Raw genomic sequence first — 23,347 nt, forward strand, 5'->3', positions numbered from 1 at the left:
ATCCATCCATCCACCCATCATCCATCCATCCATCCATCCATCCATCCATCCATCCACCCAACCATCCATCATCAATCCATCCATCCACCCATCCAACTATCCATTTATTCATCCATCTATCCATCCACCCACCCACCCATCTATCCATCCACCCATCCATCCACCCATCCATCCATCAACCCACCCATCATCCATCTATCCACCCATCATCCATCCATCCATCTATCCATCCATCCACCCATCCATCATCCATCTAGCCATCCATCCATCCATCCATCCATCCATCCATCCACCCATCCATCATCCATCTATCCATCCATCCATCCATCCATCCATCCACCCATCCATCATCCATCTATCCATCCATCCATCCATCCATCCATCCACCCATCCATCTATCCACCCATCATCCATCCATCCATCTATCCATCCATCCACCCATCCATCATCCATCTATCTATCCATCCATCCATCCATCCATCCATCCACCCATCCATCATCCATCCATCCATCCATCCATCCATCCATCCATCCACCCATCCATCATCCATCTATCCATCCATCCATCCATCCATCCATCCATCCATCCATCCACCCATCATCCACCCATCCATCCATCCACCCATCATCCACCCACCCACCCATCCATCCATCCATCCATCCATCCATCCATCCATCCATCCATCCATCCATCCATCATCCACCCAACCATCCATCCATCCACCCATCCATCTATCCATCCACCCATCCATCTATCCATCCATCCACCCATCCATCATCCATCTATCTATCCATCCATCCATCCATCCATCCATCCATCCATCCATCCATCCATCCATCCATCCATCATCCACCCAACCATCCATCCATCCACCCATCCATCTATCCATCCACCCATCCATCTATCCATCCATCCACCCATCCATCATCCATCTATCTATCCATCCATCCATCCATCCATCCATCCATCCATCCATCCATCCATCCATCCATCCACCCATCCATCATCATCCATCCATCCACCCATCCATCTATCCACCCATCATCCATCCATCCATCTATCCATCCATCCACCCATCCATCATCCATCTATCTATCCATCCATCCATCCATCCATCCATCCATCCATCCATCCATCATCCATCCACCCACCCACCCATCCATCCATCCATCATCCACCCAACCATCCATCATCAATCCATCCATCCACCCATCCATCATCCATCTATCTATCCATCCATCCATCCATCCATCCATCCATCCATCCATCCATCCACCCATCCATCATCATCCATCCATCCACCCATCCATCTATCCACCCATCATCCATCCATCCATCTATCCATCCATCCACCCATCCATCATCCATCTATCTATCCATCCATCCATCCATCCATCCATCCATCCATCCATCATCCATCCACCCACCCACCCATCCATCCATCCATCATCCACCCAACCATCCATCATCAATCCATCCATCCACCCATCCAACTATCCATTCATTCATCCATCTATCCACCCACCCACCCACCCATCTATCCATCCATCCATCCATCAACCCACCCACCTGCCCATCATCCACCCATCCATCCATCATTCTTCCACCCATCCATTCATCCATCCATCCATCATCCATCATCCATCCATCCATCCATCCATCCATCCATCCATCCATCCATCCATCCATCCATGTTTCTTCTGCAGAGGAAAATGTGAAGACGTCTCCTTTTGGATAAAAGTTGATTTATTATTCTTCCTCACATTTAAATAGAGTTAGATTTGTCTTCACTCCAAATTGACATGGTGAGTTGTTCAAGTTCTGCATCTGATGTGCAGAAAGGGTAAAGTCCTGCATTAAATCCTGGAAACAATCGATGAGTTGAAGAGAAGAAAAGAAGCCAATGGCTAATTTACCCGCGACAGTAGTGAGGTTTGACAGACTCAACTAGTTCACCTTTTCATGCTGAAAGACATGAAAGGAGCTGAGAAAACAAACGTGAGCCTGTTTGCACTTTGGAGGCAAACACTGACAGACAGCATTTGTGTGCTGATGGGTTAGTATTATTTATTAGAATATTACAGTTATATTTATTAGAATATTACAGTTATGTTAACTTAAATATTGCAGTTAATATCTTCTATGTTATTTTCAATTCACCAAATTCATCCGGCGGGCCAGACTGGACCCTCTGATAGGCCGGTTTTTGTCCCTGGACCGTATGTTTCACACCACAGGAGGACCATAAATACACCGTTTAATGGAATCAGCTGATTAGAAAAGTGAGGACATGAAAGTTACCCAGCAGTAACTGCAGACACTACCAATATTAATTAAGAATAATTTCTTCTTCTACTCTGTAAGGGCGTCTGTAGGCAGGTGTTTATGTTCACTGCTGTAAGTCTTACGCGACCTGAATAAAAACATCATCATTGTAACATCTAAGCTGTATTTTATGTGTAGAACATGTCGTCTATAGGCTGAGATGATGGTGAAAGGTATGGAGTTTAGAACTGGTTCCTCACATGAGGAGCTTTAAAGACCGTCAAGGTGACACTAGATTTTATTCTTCCCGAACAACTCCTCCTTAGGCTGCTATTATTATAAATAATAAGCCGGCATGTGTAAATCTGCTGTACACTGCGTGAGCTCTGATCTTCATCACCTGATCACCGACGTGAAGTGGGATGACGGCTGGTATGAATCAGGCTCCTCTGAGACGGCTGATCACTTCTTATTGTCGCTGTAATAAAGACTTTGTTACTGCAGCAGTAAAAGCACTGTTGTTATTGGTAATGCAGAGAAAAATGCAGCTCAGGTTTATCAGATTTACTCCTGGTGGCTAAAGTAAAAGTTTTATTATATTTTATATTTGGCTCTGCAGATTCGTGACAGTTTTTCTTAAAGTTTGCAGATGATTTAAACATTTTAATAAAGAAAATCTTTTATTGGTTTATAAATCAACGTAAAGGAAAAAAATGGTCAATTCTATATAAATGTATATAAATAATTAAGATAGGATTAACTTTATTGTCCACAAAAAATAAATACTGTATGATAAATGAATCAATTTAAATGCAAATAAATACCTTATAAATACACAAATATGCACATTTGTATAAGTGTTTAAATTTATATCAATTTAAATATAAACACATTTAATCAATTATAAATAAAACTTTATAAAAATGTTTTTCTTGCTGTGAAGCTGTGGTGCCGACCACCACACCAGTGTACAGCCCAGGTAATGTAAATAATAAGAAATATTTAAATATAAAGTGAAAAAATAGGAATACATTACCTTATAAATACTGCATAAATACATGAATAAATATGTAAATATGAATAAATGTTTAAATGTGCATAAATACATTTAATTATTTATACTGTACAAGTACATAAGTAAGTCATGTAAATATGCATAAATTTTTAAAAAATGTAAAGTGAATAAAAATATTTATGAACAGATGTATAAATACATGAATACATAACAAATAATATTTAAATGATATTGACTGTAAATATGCTTAAATAAATGTATTTATAATGTAGTAAAAGAAAAAGCTGAACTAGAAACTCACTGTCAGAATAAAGCGTTTAACAGGAACAAGCCCACCAGTTAGCACCTCCTCCAAGCAGCTGCTCTTCTTCTGCAGGCCTCATACTTGTAGCTGTTGCTCCACCAGCCACCAGGTTACTGCAGACAGGGTCAGAGAATACTAATAACATGCTCATCCCTTTAATTATCCACCGTTTATTCTTTTTCCCTCAGGCTACAGTTAGATTGGAGTCTTTGACCTTTAACCAGCAGCCTGAGAGATGTGGTCAGTTCAGAGGGAGAGATGAGTGATGGAGCTGTGAAGTTTGCTATCTGTCAGATAAAACATGAACATTCAGCCCACATCGAGCCAAAGATTGATGAGAAGGTTCACTCTGAAGATCTCAGGAAGAGATTAACATCCTCTGTGGTGTCACGTGATTAGCTGATGGATTGTCCGATGGGATAAAAGGATCAGATTGTCTAGAACTTCCTGGCAGTGCTGTTTACATGTGTGATATATGAAATGTTTCCAGTGTTCCTAGTAGCACCATCTGCATCATTAGCACCATAATACTGATGTGGTAACATCTACATACAGTCAGCATATTAATGGTACTATAGACCACCACATTAGCCAGTACATTCACCAAGTACTTTTACTTTTAATACCTTATATTTAAAAGCAAGTAATTACTTTACTGAAGTAAAATGGTTAATGTGGTACTTTTACTAGATTACATTTTTATCTGTTTAGTTATACTTCTACTTAAGTATGGTGTTTGGGTACTTCCTCCATTACTACTTCCCTCCAGTTGGGAAAAATCCTGCATTGTTTCTGCTCCTGGAAGTACGAAGTGTGGTGTTTTTATAGTGTCGTTGCTACGGTGACCAGCTGTTTGCCTCTATCTTGGTCTAGATTCTGTGAAAGAGCCCAGTCTATGTCATCTTTGTTTTTAGGACATCCTGGAGAATGAAACTAAAAGGAAGGGAGAGGGAACATCTGGAACTAAAGAGACTAGCATAAAGTGCTGCTGCTGTAGCTAAACACCTGGGCTAACTAAAACATCATAGTTTTTTCACTCCTAGCAAAACATGGACAACTTTGTGAAAGTAGCAAATGGAAAATGATGAATCAACAACAGAAGTTTGAGCTAGTTGCATCAGACATGCAGAATACAGAACATGCTTGCTCCACTGCTGCAGGATTGTGGATCTACATCTGATAACCGAGATGAAATCTCCCTACACAAGCAGACGGCTGGGCCTCAGACTCTGACTGTTGGTGGCTTAGGTGTGAAAGACATGAGAAACGTGTTGGAAAATGTACTAAAGTACTGAGCTTTCCCAAGGATGTGACATCAGATGTGAGAGACAAAATTACACAAATTGTAGTGTGTGTCTGTCAGGATGTCCTTTCTGTCCACTGATCGATGAGGAATGAGAAAAAGTTTAAAAAGGGGTGATCAATAGGAAGCGACACCTGGAAAAAAGAGGTCAACTGACAGTGATTGATTAGAATCACGCTCAGCTGCACTCTGACAATCGGAGGCAGTCTGATGAGCCGGGTTCCTCCCCCCCAACAGATTAACTCACTACATGTTGAATATTTCAGAGGGCTGAAAGTCAGAAGTTAGTTCAAACCGAGCAGTTACAACAGAGAATTACAGTCCTGCTGCTTTTAATATTTACCCACAGGGATTGGCTGTGGACTAACTGGAACTAGCCTTAAGGCTGGTACACACATAAGTGTGTGAATGTGTGTGTGAATGGGTCAATGTGACGTTTATGTAAAGCGCTTTGGATAAAAGCGCTATATAAGTACAGACCATTTACCATAAGGATTTTCTAAATCTGAAAAGATTTTTTATGTGGTAGAGACCCCACAGAGACGACTCAGGAGTCGTCGGCTTTCCACACGCGAAGATATTTGGTCGTAAATATTGAACGTTTAATACTTCCGGTTGTCGGCCACAACCTGTTTCGGAGCCGATTATTGGGACGAATTCGATCTTAACACACCTTAGACCACAGGATCATTTTACAGACTTAAGACAGTCGGGTGTTTGCCGTCCTTTATGTGTGTACCCAGCTTAAGTTACTACCTGACAAGCGTGGTTAAATACGGTGCTCAGGTGAGTTATGGACACACCTGAAGCTGCTGAGACATCAAGAACGAGGAACACAGACCTCCCCAAGTGTCAGACTGTTCGGATAAAGTTAAACCGGGACCAGTAAGCAAACCCATCCCAGGTAACACTGAACTGGGACCAGTAAACTAACCTGCCCTGGATAACATTTTATTTTTAGTTTTTTATTTTAAAACAAAAATCATAATTCTGAAGATCCTGAAGTTTAAACTCCAAAAGGAAAACTTTCCCTTCCGAATCTGTTTCGTGGACTAGGTTTCAGCGAAAGAGGCCCTGAAGTGTTCACCAGGATCTGAATCCGGCTCAGATGCAGAGAGGAATGAAAACAGCTGGAAACAGTCAGTCAGCTTCTCAAATCAAGCAGGTCATTAAGGTCCGGGTGATGACGAGCTGAGAGAGGAAGCTTCCACTAAACATGGACATCAGCTGATTTAATGGGTGTTTCCGTTACAAATGAACGTCATTAATAAGCAGCGTCTGGCTCCGATGGGCACAATCAATCTCTGAAAAGCCAGAAGTGAAGCATGGATGCAGGCTGGAAAATTAGAGATGAAACCATCCGTTTACCAGGATGGATTCACACCTATCAGGTCAGCCTCAGAGGCTTGACTTATTCCTGTAGCTCCAATCTAACAAAGACAAAATTGAGCTTTTAGCTCCGGAGCTTGTGCTTTCCATTTAACATGACTTCTATCAGCACAAGGGGAAATGTGAGGAGCTGTACCGGCTGTCAGATCTACAACCAATCTGCTCCTGATTCATCCAGTGGTTATTTCGGAGAAAGGCTCTGATAATATAAAGGCTGACATTGGCTCTTTCCACTCTGCATTTCTGCTGATATCCTGAGAAATAACGTGTCATGTGAAAATATTACTGTAATCTTCCAATGATGCAGAAAAGCTGTAAAAATGAAGATGAATGAGCAGAAGTTGTCCTTGATTAAGAGCTTTCCGAAGCGCGTTGCATTCATCAGCCTCTCGAAGCAGCCGAGGGAATGAGGAGTGTTTGTGCCGAGGAGCTGGACACAGACACTCACACACACTCACACACACACTCACACATCATCCAAAGATAAATACACTCACACTGAGTCGAGTCAGCGGAGATATTTCACATAACAGGCGTGCTGTCAAACTGGAACACATGAAGCAGCGAGGTCTGTGGACCACGGCCCATTTTACCTGTGAACACCTCAGAAGTGGATTAGCACCCTCGACTTCCCATCCTCTCTGTACTTTAATATTTGCTCTTGTTAACACAAATATCTAACCAGCCAATTACACTGGCAGCATGTAGTCATGTAGACGTGGTGAAGACGACTCGCTGAAGGTCAAACTGAGCATCAGATTGAGGAAAAAAGGGAATTTAAAAGACTTTGAACGTGGCATGGTTGTTGGTCTGATTATTTACTGGGATTTTTTACACACAACCATCTCCAGGGTTTCCAGAGATGGTCTGAAGAAGAGAAAATATCCAGAGCAGCAGTTTTCTGGACCAGGATGCAGCAGAAGACACACCGGGTGCCTCCTGCCAGCTAAGAACAGGAAACTGAGGCTACAATTCACACACACTCACCAACACTGGACAATAGAAGATGGAGAAACGTTGCTGGTCTGATGAGTCTCCATTTCAGCTCCACATTCAGATGCTCGGCTCAGAATCTGCTGGAAACATCATGAAAACATGGATCCATCCTGCCTTGGATCAACGTGATCTCCTTTTCCGGGCAGATTCAGTGTAGCATCTTCTGATGCTACTTCCAGCAGGATAATGCACCATGTCACAAAGCTCAGATCATCTCCACCTGCTTTCTAGAACATGACGATGAGTTCACTGGACTCCAACGGCCTCCACAGCCACCAGATCTCAGTCCAGTAGAGCAGCTTTGGGATGTGGTGGAACGGGAGATTCTCATCATGGATGCAGCCGACAAACCTGCAGCAACTGTGTGATGCTGTCATGTTAACATGGAGAAAACCTCTGAGGAAGGTTTCCACCACCTGGTTGGATCTATCACACCAAGAATTAGGCTGTTCTGGATGAGTACAGCGGGCCCAACCCGCTACTAGAAGGTGGAGGGTGAGTGATGGTTCCCCTATCCCAGCACAGCCAGGGTTGTTTTCCATAAGCATCATTTTCCATTTTCACACCGTGTAAAAACATTTCTACATTTATGTGAGTCTGAGATGAACATTCCTACGAGCATGTTCCTGAACAGCAGCGACTCGCTCTCTGAGGGTCCAGTTTGGTAATAAATCCATTAGCTGAGCATCTGGAGGAGCATCACAGCTCAGTTAGCGCCCACATCAACTGAGGTCAAGAGGACTCATCTTTTATCTCTTCATCATCATAAATGCTTAGAAAAAAACAGCCCTCAAGGTTGAAAAGAAAACTGCTTCCATCCCATCTTCAGGTCTCTGTAATCCAAAATGCTAGGACGTGGAGCGGTTTAATCCTCCTTTACCCACAGGACTGTCATTCTTGTTTCCTTGGATCAATTCTACAAGTTCAAGCAAATTCAATTCCCCTCTTGTGTTTGTTTGTTTTGTCGTTACTTTGCTGCATTTTTCATCCTTTCGATAAAAAAAGAGGAGGAATGTGAGCTGAATTTATTACAGGTCTGTAAAAAACAAAGCAAAAACATATCTGCAGCTCATAACTACGTGTCATTTTTACTCTTTTACCAAACATTATAAAGTATTTACAATCCTAAAACTAAAAATCAAGTCCATGTAATCTGAACTAATGTCAAACATCTACTTAAATTATTCTCACATTATACAAACATCATGTTATGTTCAGGACTTACCTACAAGTATTCAGTATTACCAGGGCTTGAATGATGTAAATACAACAAATATTTCAGTTTTAGTTCAGCCCAAGTCAGATTTCCATCTCAGACTCTTCAGGCCTCAGTCAGCAAGTTAAACGTTAAAGTTCATGACAGTCCAGTTAGAAAAAGACTGGACCAGTATGGCTGCTTGGTAAGGGTTCAGCATGCTGCTTTAGGCTGGCAAACCAGCAGACTTCTGCGTGATAACTCCCACAGGACAGAAGTTTTTACCAAATCTGATGACAAATGTTCACCCTCACCGTGTTCCCTGCTCGAGGACGTTTAACTGAAAACCGCTTTCTGTTTGCTGAGCTTTAAAATGTTCTCATCATTAAAGCAGGATGTGGTGTAACCACAGTCCTCAACTAAATACTTTACCACTTTGATATAATAACCAAAGTAGTGTGACTTGATCCAGTCCACCTTGCCAGTAGCAGGGTGGACTTCTCAAACCTCTTCACCACAGACCTGAGATCCTACAGTCCAGGAGAAGTCTGAGTCCAGGTCCAGGTCCACTGGTTCCTGCAGGGCCCCTTTTCATTAATAAACATGTCAAGCCTCTGATTCCACCACCGCTACCACCCAAACACTGACCCTGTTGCTGTGAGGCGGCGGTGCATACCATCATTCCACCGTGGAGAAGACAACTTCATTTCTGACGTCACCAACAGGCTTTTCTTTGCTTTCGGGATGAGAAGCCTCCGGAGAGGCACTGGAACTTTTTTCATTCTGTTTTGAGACACGACACACTGTGGCCATGCTTCATTACCCACCAATGAGCCGGCCAAGACCAGGACAAGGTATGTTTAATCATTTTTTTTTTTTTTTTTAGCTGCTGCAATGCCTGTTGATTCATTATCGTTTGTCCACGAGTCACAAATGTGTCCATGTTCTGTTAGAAGTGCAAAAACTACACATTTTACTAGCCGAGCTGGGCCCCTCAGGTTGGCAGCCACTGATTTAGGCTATAATCCAACTCCAGCTGCAGTCTGATCGAGGTGAGAGTTGGTAGAGCTCAGCTCTAGCTGGGATTGTCTGAAACGGGTGTTGGAATAATATAATATAATAATATCCAAACTTCTGCTGAAGACTCTTGTACTCTGATGAACCAGTTTTTTTCTCCTGCAGCATAATAAATAATATAAAAAACAGCTGAAGCTTTCTGGATTTATTTCTCAGCGATGGTTTTATGAGATATTTCCACCACATGGACAAGAATACTCAGGTAGGCTGTGCTGGTTAAACCAGGCCACGTTGGTACTAAGGGGCCCAAAGTGGACCAAGAAAATCTCCCCCCACCATTACACCAGCAGCAGCCTGAAGCGTTGATCCAAGGCAGGATGGATCCATGTTTTCATGATGTTTCCAGCAGATTCTGAGCCGAGCATCTGAATGTGGAGCTGAAATGGAGACTCATCAGACCAGCAACGTTTCTCCATCTTCTATTGTCCAGTGTTGGTGAGTGTGTGTGAATTGTAGCCTCAGTTTCCTGTTCTTAGCTGGCAGGAGGAACCCGGTGTGTCTTCTGCTGCTGTAGCCCATCTGCTGGATATTTTCTCTTCTTCAGACCATCTCTGGAAACCCTGAAGATAGTTGTGTTTGAAAATCCCAGTAAATAGTCAGACTAACAACCTGCATTAGGCAGGAGGGGGAGAAGGAGGGGGGAGAGGGAGGTGTGCAGTCCGCCTGATACAACACATGCACAATAACCATACAAACAGTTGTAATAACTTATACGTGCAATAGTGAACTGGGAATCTGTTCCACCTCTACTGTGTGCAATGCTTGTTTATATTGTTTTATTTAACTTATCTTATTGTTATTATTGTTATATTTATTGCATTCTATTTGCCTCTATTTTGCTTTGTACCCGTATATATTGTGTCTTGTGCTTGTCCTGCTTTACTGTTGGTGTTGTATTGCTACTGGTACCCAAATTTCCCTGAGGGCTCTCTGAAGGGATTAATAAAGTATTTCTATTCTATTCTAATCTATTGCTATTCTATTCTATGCCATGTTCAAAGTCACTTAAATCTCCTTTCTTCCTCATTCTGATGCCCAGCTTGACCTTCAGCAAGTCGTCTTCACCACGTCTACATGCTGCCATGTGATTGGCTTATTGTATATTTGTGTTAACAGGAAGCTGAGCAGGGCCACCGATCACTGACATAAATAAAAATTACAGCATTCTTACTTTTGTCTCGTGAAAACCTCAGCAGTGGGTCAGATTTGATAAAGTCCCCGTTTTTCCATCATGGGAGTGTTAATCTCCTCCACTGATGACAGCTTGTGTTCATATGCCGACTCCTCGCTGGAGTTGTCTGCTGATGACGCAGCTCTCCATGCCTGCAGCTGTCAATCCCACGCATGATGAGACAGATCCCCTTCTCCACCGAGCCACATTAACCATCCCTGCACGTATCACAGGTCCATTTTTATTCTTTCCAGCGCCCCATCACTGCTTTTCTCTCAACAGGATATGAAAGATGAGGAGATCACAGACGGAAAGGGCGGAAGCCCAAAGCAGACACAATAGGAGTGATTTCAATCAGCTCAGCTGGGACACATCAGCCTCCGGTAATTCAAGATGTACAAGGAAACTTATTTAGCTCCCAAATCGTTACTACGTAGAGCAAATGAACCGCAGGGAAGAGAGAGCATCATCGCCACTCAGTTTGATAAGAGTCCTCATCGTTAGGAAACAGAAACAACCCACTCAGCACCGCCATTACCAGATCTAATCTCTCCACTGCTTCCCCTCCCTGATCCGCCATGTGGCCCTTCCTGAACTTCTGGCTCAAATCCAGATCAGAGAAATGAAAATATTTAACAAGATCTTACAGCAACAAGCTCAACATTCACATAGAAACTAATAAAAGGTCACTTATAAGTTTGTCCCTTCTGGGCTGCTGTAGTAATGCAGTGGAGGGTTGAGCAGGAACACCATCAGCATCTCTGGATCTACACAACTCATTCTAAAGTCATAAAAACACAGAAATCCATCTTTTCTGTGTGAGTTTTAAATCAATAAAAACAAAACTCTGAACATTATTTTTTTCCAGCAGAATGCAGCTTTGTTTCTCCAATTTCTGTGAATGTCATCTCCTCTAACTTCTGCAGGGATGTAAGCTGTTGTTACCCTGGTTGCCATGTCAACCAGCTGGTTCTTGATGCAATTAATGTGAGTGAGAAGTTGCTGGGCAACAGCAGCGCTGTTAAAAAGAAACTGGTGGTACAAAATAAGTAAATACACAAAATGTCAGCAGAAATGTTCCTGCACTCAGCTGTGCAGAGACCAGGATGTCAAACAAAAGCAGCATCCATGAAAAACAAAGATGGACAGATGTGTCCAGATGTGTGAAAGAGATATTTCACACATAAGAATATTTGACCGCCTGATCCCTCAAACGGACCTGCTTCCAGAACCATCGTCAGGTTAAAATAGAACTGTTCGGCACGGGGGTGGATCGATCATGGTTTGGGGTTGTGTTGCAACCAATGGCAAAGGGGGCATTTAAAGGCAGAGGGAGATGGTTTTTAACCAGTTCTGGACCCAAAGAAAACTTTCTGTAAAGAAACTGAAGATTAAAAGAGGACAATGATCCTACATGCACCCCGAAGAGACTCTAGCTGAAGGTTTCTCACTGTTTCCCGACCTCAACACCACTGAAAACCTGTGGCTGAACCTCTAAAGATGTCTTACTTTACAAGGGAGAATGGATTAATCCCCAAAGGCTGACCATGCAGGGTTCCCAAACTTTAGCTTCAAGCTTTTTCCTTTCTGTCTGATCAAAATGTAAAAGACTGAAATAAATAAATCGATTTTTGCTTAAAATATGACAGAAATGTTTCATTTTTAACATTTTTTATGTCTTTTGGAGGTCATTTCATCTTCCTCGTGCTGAACTCTCGATAGTAGCAGAGATTCTGACCAGGGGGTTATCCAAACCTTTGGCCACATTGTCTCCTAGGACATCCATACAGTTTTCAACAAGACGAAGAGGCAACCACGTACTGCTGGACGCCTGTAGGCGTATTTACAGCAAGAATGAAACGTATGTCAGCTGCTGGTTAACTAACGTTTGCTTCGTTTGTAATTTGAACAGATGGATTTGTGTTTGTGGTCAAGAAGGACGTCCTCTGCGCTAGTTTGGATCACTGAAGTCTTTTATTAGGATCTGGACAAAATAAACTCACATTTGTTGGTGGGTTATATGTCATTTATGAGCATTTTAAGGTCACACCTGTTTTAAACACACACCTGTAAACTAGAAGGGAATCTGTTGAGGAGATCCATTCCTCTGATTCTGGAGTTTTGTGGGCCCCAGCGGTGAAACAGGAACATTTTATCTGTGTGAAGCAGTGAGAAGGCCTCCGATCCTCCACATGTAGATGGAAAACAAGGGAAACTCCTCAGACAGAAGGAAGACATGCTGCTCCAGCTGACTCAGGAGATCCATCTGCTCCGACATCGCCTCCAACCTGCACCCATCCACCTCCGACTTCTGCAGGAGCTTCTCCAAGATCCAGAACAGGTGGCAGGAGTTCTGGTACTGGTGGACGGGAAACTGGTCGAGCCCTGAGCTTCCCTGCACCTGCAGAAGGGACAGTTTTATGGTTTATGTCTTTATTTTTCTCCTTTGAGGTTTTTCAGACATGTCCAGGTGGGAAGAGACCCCCCGAACAGACTCAGAACACACTTTTTCTGGCCTGGGAAAACCTTGGGATCCTCGCTGGGATGCCTGGGTTTCCCTCCCGGACCTGATGCCTTCACAACCAGAAGAAGGTGATGGATGGATGAGTTCCCACAATAATAATGTCAGTCCCCCATCCCAACGCTCACAAAGAAATGTGCCCTGGAACAGTCCTTAGTTTACTGGCTTCTACTTCTTTAAAGTACAGTTAAAACCATGTCAGTGGCGGAGGAAAGACCATTAATTAATTTAATTAGTTGTTTTTTCTTTTTATTAACTTTCTTTTTATTTTTTTCCAATTTTTTTATTGATTTTTCTCTTTTGATCAATTTATTTTTCTTTTTCATTATTTTATTATTAATCTTAATTTCTTTTTCTGCAGATCTGGTCTCTTTTTTCTTTGATTTAATATAATTTCCTAATTTTTCATTAATAAAATGTCCTTTTTTTCTCTTTTCATTAATTTATTTATTAATGTATGATTACGTTTTATTTAATAAACTCATCTAATTTATTTCCTCCTATATCGTCATCTTCTTTTTCTGAATTAGTTTGCATAGACCAGAAGCTTTATGGTCTCATTAAATCTGTCCATCAGCTGATCCGATCACTTTATCTGATGACTGATTGATTTCAGGTGGAATATATGTCAATGTAAACGTAGCTAATGAAGTGTGGTAGAAGTTGCATTTAAATGATGATGTGAAAACCAAAACAAACAAAAATAAAACCAAAACCAAAACATTCTCCTACATATCCTTACTCAAAAAAAGGAAACCAAAAAACTGAATTACCTAATCTACAAGTGTGTTAAATGTAAAGTGAGAAATGGTAAGGGAAATGATGGGAAACTAGAGGAGGTTTTCAATAAAAAGAACTAAATGGCTTCATAGACCATGTAAAACCCACATAAAGCCCCTCAGACATGAAGAGATGGAGGGAATCAGAGTGAGGATGGATCGGCAGCAGAGAGGCGGCGGAACGAAGGTCGAGCTGACAAAGAGCTCATAATGAAGCCATGTGCGACTCAACGTGTGAAGGCCAGTAATTTAGCCATCAAGGATGAAGATCCGTCACCAGAGTGGGAAAGAAAACCCACAGAGAGAGAACCTGCAGCCCACTCCCAGCAACGATTACCAGATGAAGGTTTTCCCAAGTTCACAACCAGTCATAGACCCTTCAATAAAATCCACAACCGACTGGAGTCGAACGGACGCGGAAACCTGTCATTTCCTGACCACATGGTCCAGTCCGGCATGGTACGGGACGGCTTGGTGCCACGTTTTTCCATTTCCACGGGCAGAAACTGCGAAGGGTGCCAGAATATCCCAACCATCCTACTTTTTTGGGACCCTTTCATTGGGATCTCAATCCTACCAATTCGACCCTAACGGGGTGGAGCTTGACGCACTGCAATTCATTGATTGGTCAAAAGAATGTCACTTCCTGTGTGACTCAGCAATAAGAACAAAGCAGAAACGGCTCATTAGCGTTTATTAGTATGAAACCACCAGATTAATAAGACACCCCTTAAACTGTCTGACAAGCAGGTTTTACTGGCATGGAAAACGGTTTACAAGCAAATTTTTTCTCCGAACATGTATTACATCTGGAATAACCGGGACACAGTGCCCAACAGCTAACCGGCAGTAACGGACAATTAAGAAATTATGAGCAGTTTATTGAGAAATTTTATTTTCCAGTTCAATATAACACATTTTGTAAGGTTATAAAAGCCGTTCTGGTGGGAGCCACTGGTCTTTGTAGAGGTTTCTTTGTCTGCGGATGTAGTCTTTTATACACTTTGTGGGAAAGTTTGTTTCGGATCTCTCAAAAACTACAATAAGGCCACATGTAACTTACAAATCGCCTCTAAACCATGTTATTACCTACTGGCCCAATTCTGTGATAATGTTCCCTGGACAAAAGTCTTGCCATATAAATAAATTATTACAAAGAAAGTAAATCTCTTATAAAATTATACATAAGATTTATCCTGTCAAGCAATGTGTGGTGAAGTTTAAAAAGTGATGCTTCTAGTTCATTTTGTCTTGACCTGAAATATTTTCTGACATTGTCAGTGCACCAAAGCGCCGTGGAAAGATCTGGATAAATTCATATCTGTGAAATTTCACCTAAAATTTAAGGCTTAAACTTTTAACGCCAGATGAATATGTTATTTTTGTTTTTGTTTTTCATTTAATACTAACTGAGAAAAATCTTCTTTTATTAACCTGCTACCTTTACAGGCGAAGTTCTTTATTCATAAATGTAAATTTTCAAGCCACAAACCAACTTTTTCTGTTTTTCATACAAATTTTTTATTATATCTGCAATCTATTGCCCCTCAGATAAACACAAGGCCATCAAAACCACTACGGTCTCTGAAAGATTTGGTATGTTTGACGGATTATTCTGTTGTTTTTGTTCCACCCTCTCCTTTTTGACTTGTTTTTGTAAATCATCAACTTAATTTTTGTTACTTATGAATTTAGTTTCAAGGTTTATACACTTTCTATTCATATTTCTTTTTCAGAGTTTATATATTTTAGAAATGTGTGTGTGTACATACCCTGGCTATTTTAAGTAATGCTAATATAAAAAACAAAAAACAAAAGGGAACGGCTTAATGTTTAAATATACGGTGAATTCTTTGGGCTCTAGGGTAAAACTGGCCGTTTTGACCAGGTTTGTTTTTTTATATTTCACCTCTAAACCAGTCCACCTGCCTTGTTTGGCATCGTTCTTTAGAGCACTTTGACATGTTTGTAGTCTGAAAACCACAAACATGTTTAACGAACCATCTATACAACTTAGAATACAAAGAGTTGATTTTAAAAATGTACTAAACTAACAAAAAATTAAGTTATAAACAACATTTGTATCAAAATGCAGCAACATGTCAGGAGGTTGTTGTTCGAGTTGTCAGGACATAACAGGCTGGACACGTCCTGGGTGTGTTAGTCCTCCTGTCCACCATGAGGCAGCACGTTTGGTCACTCGTCAGTAAACATTTTGATTGGCTGATGCGGTGTGTTTGTTCACTGATGGGTATTACGTTTGTTGAGAATTATTCTTTCCTTGCTTGGAAGGACCTTCCATAGAATCAGCCAATTTTATTCTTTCTTCTTGCACTAAATGTGACGGTAAATATACAAGAAAAAGTATGCTGAACGTTTTTGACCATTACTTACTTTGCGGCTGCGTCTTGCTGCTACGTCATCTTAAATAGGAAATGCAATGTTGGCACATCCGCCAACCCCACAGGGTTAAAGCCACATGCCAAGAAGAAGGAACACAAACTCCACCGTTCTCTGTTTCTAGGCCATGTTCTCCATTATAGTTCATGTCAACACGTTTTTCGCCATCTGGCTGAAACCCCGCCTTCCAGGTATGGGTACAGTTGGCTGTGCTAACAGAGATTAGAATTTACCAAACTGTCCCATCCCGAGCCGGACCCCTTGGTGGAAATGGGGCTTTAGCAGTTTTTCTGCCATGATCACAAAGTGAAGGAACTGCTAACCTCTGCTATGGTCACCATGTTGATCCTTGTGTTACACCCTACAAATGAAAAAAAAATCAAATCTCTAATGCGCCTCCTAGTGGAATCATGGCTGAATATGCAAATGTGTGGTTAAAAAACAAGAATATTCTGGTCTATGAGGGACTCAGAAGTCTTCTGCCGCGGCTCGTCTTCAGTAAGGACTTTATAGAAGAACAGCTGGAGGGAAGCAGCTTAGCAAGAGACCGATGGTGAACTGGGTTTTACAGATTCAATGCACGAGGAAAAACACAATTAGAAGGCTGATCTGATTGGTCTAAACAAATGAAACAAATAAATGATTCCTGGTGGTTTTGCTGTGAAAGTGATTATAGGCCTTTATGCGACATGACCAAACACAGCAGAGGACACAACTCCTCCCAGGAATTGATTTTCCCTTCTGCTTTTGTTGCATCCCTCCTGAAGGAACGTTATATTTTTCCCCGAAGCATCTCTTTCTAGGTGGTCCGCTGACAATCCACTGATCCAACTGACAGAAAATCAATCCAATCTCATCCAAGTTTGTGCTTTCCGAGCTCATATCCTGACATCTTGTCTATCAGGGGAAGGAGGACGGACAGCTTTGTCTAATTCACACACACATACAAAAAGTAAGGTATTGTCGGGTTCTCTAAGTTTATCTCGGGATCAGATCATAATAGTTGAAGCACACATTCATTATCAGGGAGGAAAATCGTCTCATGTGGCTGCAGGAGTTGTAGTCAGGAGGTTATCTCAGTCCCATCTGCTGACTGGAGGCGGCTGTTTTGACAGTAGAGTTCCTCCAGAGACAGAACAATAGTATTTACAGTGTTCATCCACTTGGAAAGACTAAACAGAAATTTGACAGTAGACAAACAGGCTTTCACTTTGATCTGGCTCCTCTCTTCTCCTTTTCACTGGGTTATAATAGAGTCAGTTCTGAAGGATAATTCTGGGCTAATAGAACATCTGATGCAGCAAAGGAGGCTGTTTATCGTCTTTGAGTGTGACGATGATGTTGCTCATCTAAAATAAACAGTATGTAAAACTCTGGGACTCTGGAGGTAAAAACTGTCAGGCTTGGTGAAACCTGCTTTGGAAACAACGTTTTATTCTAAGACTACGGACGAATGTAACAAATATAACCATGCAGCATGCAAACAACATTGATGTTGCTAACTGTTTCCCATAATGCAATGTGCTGCAGGAACCAAAATGAAGGAACCGTATGGGCTCCAGCTTTGCCGAAACTCTGCTCCGTCCACGGGGAAAGAAAAGTGCCGGCGATGAAAGCTCGTTTCCAACGCGCTTGCTTTCAAGATGTAGTTCACTGCTGCAGTCATCTCTTTGCGTCTTGGTGTTTCTGTATTGGACTGATTCTGCAAACAGATGTGGCTTCGTGGCTAATTTGTTTTACGACTTCTCTGGTGTGGGTGAAGATGTCACCAGGCAGAGTTTGAGGCATTCTTCGTGTTGTAGGAGACAACATTTCAGGTGGAGAAACAAATTTATCGTTCTGTCATCGTTTGCAGGGTTATTCAATTCGGTCCTACGAGAGCCGCAATCCAGCAGGTTTTCCACGTTTCCATGTAATTTGATGCAAGTGTGTTGAAGCAGGGATACATGGAAACCTGCGGGACTGCGGCCCTCGTAGGACCGGACTGGATAGCCCTGTTTTATGCCACCTTTTGCAGGTAACTGCATTTTGTTAAACGTCTTCCTTGTGACCCCTTCCAGATGATAGACCCAGTTTCTTCTGAACCATCTGTCTCAAATTTAATTTCCATCTGCCTTGACATTTTGTGCTAGATGCTATAGTTTTTATACATAAAATGTTGAACAACTTGGGATACATCCAGTATATTCGATATATCACCAACCCCTAGTTGAAAGTTAATGCTAGCCGAGAAGATCTGACTCTCAGAAAGCAGAAATGTCCTCCTTGTAACGCAAAATCATCATCTGCAAAAAAATTCTCTGATGGAAATCCATTTTATGAAAGTCCTCCGTTTTAAATATGAACGTTCTCCACAAAAACAAATAAGCTCCTTCCAGTTTAAGCTATTCTGTTTTTTTGAGGACTGGGGCAGTTGGAAGCTACAACAGGAAAGTCACATGTTTGGGGGAGCCGTTGAGAAGAACTATGAAGAGGAATGTTCAGCCCTTAGATGTTAACTACTAAGGCCGAATCCCATTTTTCTTTTTTTTTTTATCCCTTTTTCTTGCTTTTCCCTACCTCTTAAAACAAAGTGGTAAGGGGGTAGGGGCTGAAAACATCCCCTTAGAAAATGACATACCCTTACTTTATCGTTATATGTCATCAGAAGTCGTTTTAAACTATTTTTACATCCTTATTGATGCTGAATATACATTTATGGGTGTCCTGCCTTCCTGGGTATGGGTTACAAGTGGGATTCAGCCAAATTACCCCCCCCCCCCCCCCCCACACACACACACACACACACACAGAGCATAACTGCAGGGATCAGAGGTTTGGGTTTCTTATTTAATCACTCATCTGTATCTGCAGCCTGTTATTTAGGTCTGAGCTTAAATATTAGATTATAATTATTCAGTTTCCAAGGTCTTAAATTGAGTTTTTAATGAGTAAGGAATGTGCTGTGAATCACAGCTGATTAGAAAACATTCAATTACTTGTGAGCAGATCTGCTGCTGAAAGCAACTCGTGCACTCAGTAAAAACGTTATTTACTCTAATATGAGAGAATTACATTTACGTCACACATCAATGAAAGATGTTGAAGGAGCTGCGCATCCATATGCTGACGTTTAAAAGGATGTTGTGAGATTTTATTAACAGAATAATAGACCAAATTAAAATGTAAACTTTCCTTGAATTCACCTTGATGTTTTTATCAGAGTTTGAGTTGTTTTTGTTTTGTTTTTTTTTTTTTAATTTTGGTTACTCCTGAGCACAAACCATGGTACTGGTAAGGCCCTGGTGCTGGCCTACATTAACTTCTGGTTTCTGTTGCAGTCTGAGATCACCTGTTTACTAGTCAGTGTTCACAGTTTGTTGTATGAAGGGTCAAAAATCAAACTTGTGCATGATTGTGGCTATTACAGCACAACTCTAGTGCATCGGCCTGCAGACTGATGAACCACTTTTCTACAGGAGGACACCCATCCATCCACCCATTTTCTATTCCAGTGGGGCACACCCTGGACAGCTGGCCAGTTGCCAGGTTGTTTGTCTTTATGACGGTCTGATATTTAGTGACCCTGGTGATGCTTCGACCAGCGTCTAGATGTTTCTGGATCTCAATCTGGACTAGCTGCAGTTGTCTTAGTGGTTTTTAGAGAAAGCTGTAAAAACTCCATTACAGTAGTAAAGACGGAATAAAACAGATGAAGTTTTTCATGCTGAGTCATCAGTCCCCTTATTCTAGATATATTCTTCAGATAGAAAAAGGCTGATTTGGTTCCTGCTTTAAGATGGCTGTTAAAATTTAGCTGAGAGTCCAAAACGACACCAAGATTTCTGAATTGATCCGTTGGTTTTAACATTACTGACTGAAGCTGGACAGTAATCTTTGGATGCTCATCTAAGGTTCTAGAGATCATTTCAGACTTATCCTTATTTAGTTGAAGAAAATTCTAGAACGTCCAAGTATTCATTTGACTGAGACACAAACTCAAGTTGTGTCCACTGGTGAGACAGTGATATAAAGCTGAGTGTCGTCAGCATAATTATCATCAGATAAATGCTCAACAATAGGGGACCCAACATGGAGCCTTGGGGAAATATGCATGCTATTTTGAATGATTTACAGCAGCAGTTTCTGTTTTTCATATAGGTTTAAGATGAATTTGGATCTGGACCAGAGATGTTCACCCAATTTTCCAGTCTAACAGGATGTTTTAGCAGCACTAAGACCTAACAGAACCAAAACAGAACTTCTGCAACAACCTGTCCTTAGATCGATGTCGGTGAAGACTCCATAAAGATATTTAACTAATTATTTAACACTTTCCTGGAACTTTCCACTCTCTCCACCCGCAACCGGTCCAGGCAGATGGTCACCCTTCCTGGTTCTGGTTCTGCTGCAGATTTTCCAGTTCTCCAGTTCTCCTGAAGGTTTTTTCCTTGTTCCGGTTCTAATGTAAGTTTTTCTTCTCCACTCTCTCGGTGCTGTATAGCATGGAGGATTGACCCAAAAAGAAGATTTGTTGAAGTGCAAAGGTTTCCTTCACTAAGCTTCTCTCTCTCTCTCTCTCTCTCTCTCTCTTTCTCTCTCTCTTTTTTTTTTTTAAATAAAATGACTTGTATGAACAGTTGGACTAATGTGGACTAATATAATCAATTTGACTTGACTGGATTATATCTAGATTACAGTGAACTGGACTGAATGTCATTGGACTGCATCTGTAATGTTCCTGTTACCAAAATGGTACAAAGCGTCTCTCTTTTGGCTTATTTATAATTTGAATTGTGGAGGTTTTGGCAGAAAGATTTTTTTTCTGGACAATTTCCTGCTCTTTTAATATAACTAGCAACACTGAATGTTGGGCTAAAAATGGTGAATTTATTTTACATGTTCATTGCCAGTGACAGCTACAGTTTAGCTGCTTTCCAAACAAATAATTTACAGATCAGTCAGACAGCAGCTTAAGTTCTCATATCAAATCAGTCTGTAGATGAGACTAAATCAGCATTAAGTATTATAAAGTGACAGTGAAGACAAAGACAAGTATATTCCCACATCCTGAAGTTTTGTCTGTAGAGATGAACCCTACATAAAAGTCAGAAAACCACATGGTGTACTTGCAGAGTAATACTGTCGGGACCATCCTGTTTGACAAGAAACACGTGACATCAAAGATAAAGCAGAACAGTGGATCCAACGGATTATCTCGGTGACAGCTGAGACAGGCGAACGCTGTGGGAGGAAAACGATGGAGATGAAGACAACAGGAGACCAGAGAGTCAAAGAATGCTAATTAATTTAGCCATCACGGCACATGCCAACAGAGCTTCGAAACAAAGGATGTTAAATGAATGAGTAAAGAAAAACCTGTCCGCAGGAAGCGTCAGAACGACATGACGGACAGGCATAAAGATGGAGGTGAAAAACCTTGTCATACTTTCATTTCTGCAGTATAACGATTTTAAAGCAAATAATCTACCTGCTGCTGAGTGATAAGGCAAAGATTTAAAGAAAGGCTGATAATAAGAAAAACATCTAAACTCAGAATGAATGTGTGCAGACATCCTCGCCGGCTTCTATCCGCAGAGCTTAAAGAATTCCTGTGAAAGTCGGTTTCAGGTAATTCATGATGCAAGTTGGACTGCAGAGCCATCGATTCCCCAGCCAGAGACAGGAAGCCTCACACTGCTTCCTATTTCCATGGCTACTGATAAAAACACAGCAGGGTGCGTGTGGGTCAGAACAGACTCATTTGTTCCTTAAATAACTTTCATCTCAGGTGGGAGGCAAAGCGTTGCGATGAGGCTGCCGCTCCATTAATTCATTCATCTTGTCACATCCTCGACTACATTAGCATAACAGAGGCAGATAACCCTGAAGGACCAGCACTTTATTGGCAAACTTTGAGAAAATCTACTTTCAACTCACTTTAATGGAAACAATCAAGACAAAAAACATCCAAATGATGCATTATTCTCCTTCTGGAATAAATTTGACTTGACTGAGCTGTGTGATGAATAAGAATCATTTTGTGGTGTAATCTCCAGAAACCGAGAGGATTCAGCCTACTCAGGGATACAACACACTGATCCACAGCAACATAACTCAATCAGAAACAATCCAATAGCATCAACCCAATCTAAAATTGTGGATCAATCCTGGATCCAATAATCATCAGCAGGATTTTCTTCAGAAAGTGCATGTGGAATAATTTTCATTTGCTTTGTTTTAACAATGAAAATGTGAGACCATAGGCCTCAGGCAGAAAAGGGTAGAAATTCCGGGTCGAAAATGAATTCTTGCTTCATGTGGAGGAGCTCAAGTATCTCTGGGTCTTGTTCGGGACTGAGGGAAGGATGGAGCGGGAGATCTACAGGAGGATCGGTGCAGCGTCTGCAGTGATGTGGACTCTGCATCGGTCTGTCCTGGGGAAGAAGGAGCTGAGCTGAAAGGGGAAGCTCTGGATTTACCAGCAGATCTACGTCCCTACCTTCACCTAGGGTCACCAGCTGTGACTGAAAGAACTAGACTGCGAATACAAGCAGACAAAACGAGTTTCCTCCTCAGGGCGTCTGGACTGGAGCCCAGTATCCAGGAGGAGCTTACTTTTTTTTAAAAACAAAACCAGTATGGACATCGCAGCTATCACAATGAACATTACCTGGTTCATTCCTCACATTAAGACTGTTGAAATTTTACATTTTAATATGTAGATACAGTAAATGTGCTATATAAATAAAACTGACATTGCTACATGCACGTACCATCATATGTTTTAATAGTAATAATAATAATGGATTAGATTTATATAGCGCTTTTCAAGGCACCCAAAGCGCTTTACATTGTGAATCCATTATTCATCCACTCCTCACTCATACCTGGTGATGGTAAGCTACGTGTGTAGCCACAGCTGCCCTGGGGCAAGCTGACGGAAACGTGG

The 23,347-nt window shown here is 41.5% G+C and overlaps 2 protein-coding genes across 6 annotated transcripts in view; one reads left to right on the plus strand and one right to left on the minus strand.

Annotated features, from left to right (window-relative positions):
* Positions 1–23,347, plus strand: part of LOC121634100 (gastrula zinc finger protein XlCGF57.1-like) — a 540,387-nt gene that overhangs the window by 196,341 nt on the left and 320,699 nt on the right. The gene's annotated exons all lie outside the window — the stretch shown is intronic.
* Positions 12,850–23,347, minus strand: part of mei4 (meiosis-specific, MEI4 homolog (S. cerevisiae)) — a 46,717-nt gene continuing 36,219 nt past the window's right edge. For 4 of the 5 annotated variants that reach the window (XM_041976565.1, XM_041976566.1, XM_041976568.1 and 1 more), the window contains one exon: positions 12,850–13,117. In XM_041976565.1, coding sequence (XP_041832499.1) covers positions 12,869–13,117 — 249 coding nt within the window. In that variant the 3' untranslated portion in view covers positions 12,850–12,868. Of the gene's footprint in view, positions 13,118–21,458; positions 21,640–23,347 lie in introns of those variants that run through there. The other variant, XM_041976567.1, reaches the window with a different exon arrangement.

This window comes from Melanotaenia boesemani, chromosome 22, assembly GCF_017639745.1.
Source record: "Melanotaenia boesemani isolate fMelBoe1 chromosome 22, fMelBoe1.pri, whole genome shotgun sequence".
NCBI lineage: Eukaryota > Metazoa > Chordata > Actinopteri > Atheriniformes > Melanotaeniidae > Melanotaenia > Melanotaenia boesemani.